The following is a 5,992-nucleotide window of genomic DNA, read 5'->3' on the forward strand; positions in this document are numbered from 1 at the left end:
CTCAAGGAGTGACTCAAATAAGACTTCAATGGCATTATATCAGAAATGCCCACACACAAAAAAAAGGAAGAGAGGAAATGGATAAAATGAAAATAAAAACAAAGTGGAATTTGGACCACAGTGTATTCGATTATAACATTTTGGTCTTGTTTTCTTTTCTTTGTACAGAGAAGCCCTTTGAAATCCACAAGCCCCCCCCCCCCCGCCCCCAGCTCCCACCTTATTCCAACAGCTGGGTACGAACATCTCAAACAACACAACAAAATCATAATCAGTAAGTACGTACACACATGCACTTCTCATGAAATCAAACTATAAACAGTATCAATGCATGTGTATAGAAAAACAAAATTCAGACCATCTCTGATTACGCAGTCTTATTTTACAAGATAATGGACGCCCCAATAATTACATATATTCATCCTGACTGCTTTATCTTTGGTAGATCAATCCAAAAAACCCCGATCTCAGATCCTCTCTGTCTTCCCTCTGGAATTCGCTTTTCCATATACCCTTTGGAAAAGAAAAAAAGCCCTCTGACTTCAGCATAGCCTTCTCTGTCATTGTTTAATTATAGTCACTCATCCTAAAGGTAAGAGTTCAGCTCACCTTTCGCAACGCACGTCACACAACCACGCCCCCACCCAAGCACTTCCTCTGTCCCAGTCTCGTCAACTCCCAAAGCCTTCCCCCAAAACACCACAAGCACAGGCGCATCCATGCACTCTCATACACATACACATATCCATACTGTATACACATACAATATACACAGTCAAATAAAAAAGGGGAAAAGAAAAAAGACAGAAAATCAAAGGCGTGAAATGAAATGTCCTCTGGGGTTTGAGAAAAAAAAATAGATTTTTTTTCCCCTCAAGAGCAGATCATCGTTTCTGGGAGCTCATCATCACTTTGGACACAAAGTTGACAATGGCTGTGGCAGGTTGGTCAGGGTCGATCTCAGCGAAGAGGTGGCTGACGTTGTCTGTTGTGCTTCCTTGCTTCCTGGCCACAAATCCAAAAAACCTGGAGCACACAAAAACACAGCACAAATTTACTCTCAGAAGTCACTGCATGTATTTCCAATAATCAATATATTTCCCTATAAAACAGATAGGGATTTAAGCTACATGTTCCCCACTGTTGACATATTATGTAGCTTTAACGAAGTGGTCCTTTTCTATCTCTGTAAAGCATATGCCCACAAATGAACCAAAATGTTGTGCAAAATAGATAGCAGCTCGGCAGGAAGTGCCCTACTGTACAGGCAACATGGCTTTGAGGGAAACAGCTGTGCTATCTAACAGCACTGATCACAAACAGAGCTGTATTTACATGAATAAAGCCCTCTCACACGCAACCCACACTACGACATGGATGTCACAATAATCCACTTGTAGTCTCTTGCCCTGGCCATGGTCTTGCAATGCAACTGCATAAGTTTTTATTATGATTTTAGTTAGCCCATCAGAACACCAGGTTCTGATACGATGTTAATCATTTTGTATTTATCTTTTACTCCATGTACTGCTCCTGCTGCCTGCTTTGATTTTATGTAAAGCACTTTGAATTGCAACTCTTGTACGAAATGTGCTATATAAATAAAGCCTTACTTACTTACTTACTTACTAAAGTAATATACAGTACACTGCTAGGATAAGAAGATGCTAATATATACCATACTGTACAGGGGCAACCGAATATCAGTAACTATGGAGATAAGCAAGGAATTATTGTGTCAAAATTACACAATCGGACTATTAGAATTAGTACACAGCCTAAAAGCGATAATGTAAGTGGTCTCGCACTGACAACAAACCCCGCTCTAACACTCAAAAGCACCGCTGAGTTGAGATTGCAGAGCGTCCATAATGAGGTTTCTCATGTGTACCCCAGGATGATGAGCTGCAGAACCTCCATAATAAGGCTCTCATGTGTACCCCAGGACGATGAGATAGACCCTGGGAGCTCCATGGAGCCCACTCCCTGTGACTCAGCTGCCTTTCATCCTCTGCCCAATCTATTCATCTAGCCTTCCTGCGGCACATATCTGGCCATCGCATCAGCGCTGTGACGCGCCGCGCCGTGCGGGGTTTAATGAGCGCGCTCAGAGGGAAGCGAGCTCCTTTCATTCTGTGCCTGGACCGGACTGAACCATGATGTGAATCACATGCCCCACAGTGCTGAGGGGAGGATGGAGACAGGCTCAGGGGACATACAGTGTGCTCGGGGCACGGATGAGAGGATGAGAGACAGAAGGAGAGAGAGAGGGAGAGAGAGAGAGAGAGACAGAGAGAGAGAGAGAGAGAGAGAGAGAGAGGGAGGGAGAGAGAGAGCGAGAGATAGCCATGACAGACTCAACAGAGAGAGAGAGAGGGAGAGAGAGAGAGAGAGAGAGAGAGAGACAGAGAGAGAGAGAGAGGGAGGGAGAGAGAGAGAGAGAGAGAGAGAGCGAGAGCAAGAGAGCGAGAGAGAGAGAGAGAGAGAGAGCGAGAGAGAGAGAAAGAGACATGAAACTGCTGTCAGGTAAACACACGTGTGGAGGTTGGAGGATTTGGACAGCAGCCCCAGGCACAGAATGGAGACTGTACAGAGCGTGTGAAGCTGTGACATGGCCTCCTAAAACATATTAAACATGGACAATGACTGCAAACTACAATCAGTGTATACTAAGCATAGTACTTACTTTGCAGTGCCCCCTTCTGGTTTGTTCCACCTACAAGAAAATACAACACAGGTCAGTGTGATCTTTAGTCTTATGTTGCATTAGCAGTAGCATGATAGACAAAAGTGTTGCCATTTTTATCCCGAAGCATAGCTACAACCAAAACATCATGTGCTAGTATAATGATCTACTGTATTTATTTATGTCTATTGTTAGTATAAGTCATTTGAATGACAGAACAGTGATATCAGCAAACAAACGTATAAATTGAGTCATGTGTGTTATGAGAGTGGATGCAGAATACTCACTTCCTCTCCTGGGGGTCAGTGTTGCAGAAGGTGACGGTGTTGATAGGGTAGTGTCTCCTGAAGAAGATCCTGTCAAAGAGAATTAGAGGAGCCATTAGAGGAGTGAACACACTGATGTCTGTGTCCTGCAGGACAGCCTGTGACACTGAGAGTGAGAGGAGTGAACACACTGATGTGTGTGTCCTGCAGGACAGCCTGTGACACTGAGAGAAGTGAACACACTGATGTCTGTGTCCTGCAGGACAGCCTGTGACACTGAGAGTGAGAGAAGTGAACACACTGATGTTGGTGTCCTGCAGGGCAGCCTGTGACACTGAGAGGAGTGAACACACTGATGTGTGTGTCCTGCAGGACAGCCTGTGACACTGAGAGTGAGAGGAGTGAACACACTGATGTTGGTGTCCTGCAGGACAGCCTGTGACACTGAGAGTGAGAGGAGTGAACACACTGATGTTGGTGTCCTGCAGGACAGCCTGTGACACTGAGAGTGAGAGAAGTGAACACACTGATGTCTGTGTCCTGCAGGACAGCCTGTGACACTGAGAGTGAGAGGAGTGAACACACTGATGTTGGTGTCCTGCAGGACAGCCTGTGACACTGAGAGTGAGAGGAGTGAACACACTGATGTTGGTGTCCTGCAGGACAGCCTGTGACACTGAGAGTGAGAGGAGTGAACACACTGATGTGTGTGTCCTGCAGGACAGCCTGTGACACTGAGAGTGAGAGGAGTGAACACACTGATGTTGGTGTCCTGCAGGACAGCCTGTGACACTGAGAGTGAGAGGAGTGAACACACTGATGTTGGTGTCCTGCAGGACAGCCTGTGACACTGAGAGTGAGAGAAGTGAACACACTGATGTTGGTGTCCTGCAGGACAGCCTGTGACACTGAGAGTGAAGACATGAAGATGAAGACGAAGACCAAAGGAGAAAGGAGAAGAGTGTTTTGGTGAGGGGCCACGGTACTCACTTCCTCTGGTTGTCGGTCAGGGTGATGCCCTGCGTGGACACCTTGAAGTGAACGATGGTGGCGGTGGGCGCTGGGCCGGCGGCCAGCGTCTCGGAGATGGCCTTAGCGATGGCCTGCGGTCCGGTGAGGGACTCCATCTCCACAGAATTGATGTACAGGACATTGCAGGCTAAGGAAAAGTCAAGGCAGGATATCAGTCAGGCTCATGTGTCAGATATTTGGATATCAAATCTCACTTGTGACCACATGCACTTTGCACTACGTTGCACAATACAGCTGTACTTACTTACAATATCGTAGAATTCCTAACATCTACCTACAGTACTGTTTATACAATACTCTTCTGTGTTCATCACATCTAACTATTTAATTAATTTAATTAGCAAATTTAAGGATCATTACCCTAAAACTTTTACGTTTCTTTGTTTTCCATTTCAATATCTAAGACTCAACACTCTAACACTGCAAAACATCCATGCAAAGCAAATTCCGTTTCTGTGTTTTCAGTTTTAGGACATGCCATCAAGGAAAAGACTGGAAAGAAGTGTCTTTCCATAAGACAACCATGGTCTTCAGAACAATCTGAAAGGAGGAAAGGCATTGGCAGCAGTTTCTGGTTTAGTGAAGAGACGGAGCTTCAAACGTGTATTAACTGGTTTGTTAACTGGCAACACACACAGACACACAGACAGACAGACATACAGACAGGCACACACACACACACACACACACACACACACATGCACAGGGGTCTGAGTAGTCTGCACTGGCATGAGAGGAAGGCATTGTCTGGAATGGGATGCTGCAGTCAAAGTCGTAGACGCAGAACAAGGCAAAAACAGGTTGTCAAACGAAAGCAAATCAACACTTGGTTTACCATGTGATTCAGTAGGAGCCTTCTGCCCTATAGTCACACAGGGGTGACCATCAGAGTGAAAGAAAACATGGAATGGGTGGTATCAGAATTTGTACACACAGAAAAAAAAGAAAACAATGAATGAAAACTAATATGGCTACATTTGCTGAATGTTTCTGAACTAAGAAATGATGTGAGGAGAAACGCTGGGGGAGTGTAAGGGAAGAGTCAGACTCAGACATTTATCAGAGATTTGAGCCTTTCTTATAGGTGAATGTCAAGGCTCACTGGGTGGATTGCCTTGTCACCAGCAGTCTGTTGTGTCTTACAACTCTGATTTGGTACTAAAATCATGATTAATGGTCTGCTGTTTCATCAATTGATAACAAAAACACTGACAAAAGGAGTGTGATGTCAGGACTGGATGAGGTTTGTTGCAGAGAGTACAAATCTAAAACACCGTGACCTTCATGACCCTTGGAAGGCCAATGGCACGCATTCATATATGACTGACAGGAAAAGCAACCAATGTCCTCTTACCTGCTCCCTGTTTGAGGAGCTCTGCTGCCGGGTTTGTAGGTGTGGCTATCTCCGGGGTCTCGTCATGAGGATCTGAAAACAAAACACACACACACACACACACACACACATACACACACACACACACACACACACACACACACACACACACACACACACACACACAGAGGTTAGATGGAAAAGTGTCAGAGGTCTTGTGAGGTTGCTTCCTGCGGGACCGCGCAGTGTCACTCTCCACTGGGGAATTCTCGCCCTGCTGGGAATGGGCATGCCTGGCGGGACTGTTTGCAGTGGGAAGGAATGTTCCGGGTCTTCCACCGCGGGGCCGAAGCCTCCCCCTCACAGACCTCCTGCACTCCTGACACCCGCACACACACACACACACACACACACACACACACACACACACACACACACACACACACACACACACACACACACACACACACACACACACACACACACACACACACACACACACACACACACACACACACAGACCTCCTGCATTCCTGACACCTGCGTGGCACTCGGTAGGCTGGGTGAGGAAGGGGACGGCGGCGCGACGGAAGAATCTGCGCATGTACGCATTCTCCCCCCTGGGCTCACTCACGGTCAGAGTCAGGGGCTTTACGAGTGTGTGTGAGGGCAGAG

The 5,992-nt window shown here is 46.3% G+C and overlaps 1 protein-coding gene across 6 annotated transcripts in view; it reads right to left on the reverse strand.

Annotated features, from left to right (window-relative positions):
* Positions 1-225: 225 nt before the first annotated feature.
* The window catches only part of tns1b (tensin 1b), a 160,265-nt gene continuing 154,498 nt past the window's right edge, over positions 226-5,992 (reverse strand). For 5 of the 6 annotated variants that reach the window (XM_080839271.1, XM_080839272.1, XM_080839270.1 and 2 more), the window contains 6 exons: positions 5,339-5,410; positions 4,820-4,846; positions 3,943-4,111; positions 2,974-3,042; positions 2,687-2,716; positions 226-1,026 (listed from right to left, as the gene is read on the reverse strand). In XM_080839271.1, coding sequence (XP_080695397.1) covers positions 885-1,026; positions 2,687-2,716; positions 2,974-3,042; positions 3,943-4,111; positions 4,820-4,846; positions 5,339-5,410 — 509 coding nt within the window. In that variant the 3' untranslated portion in view covers positions 226-884. The remainder of the gene's footprint in view (positions 1,027-2,686; positions 2,717-2,973; positions 3,043-3,942; positions 4,112-4,819; positions 4,847-5,338; positions 5,411-5,992) is intronic. The other variant, XM_080839275.1, reaches the window with a different exon arrangement.

This window comes from Sprattus sprattus (genome assembly GCF_963457725.1).
Source record: "Sprattus sprattus genome assembly, chromosome: 5".
NCBI classification, from domain to species: Eukaryota; Metazoa; Chordata; class Actinopteri; order Clupeiformes; family Clupeidae; genus Sprattus; species Sprattus sprattus.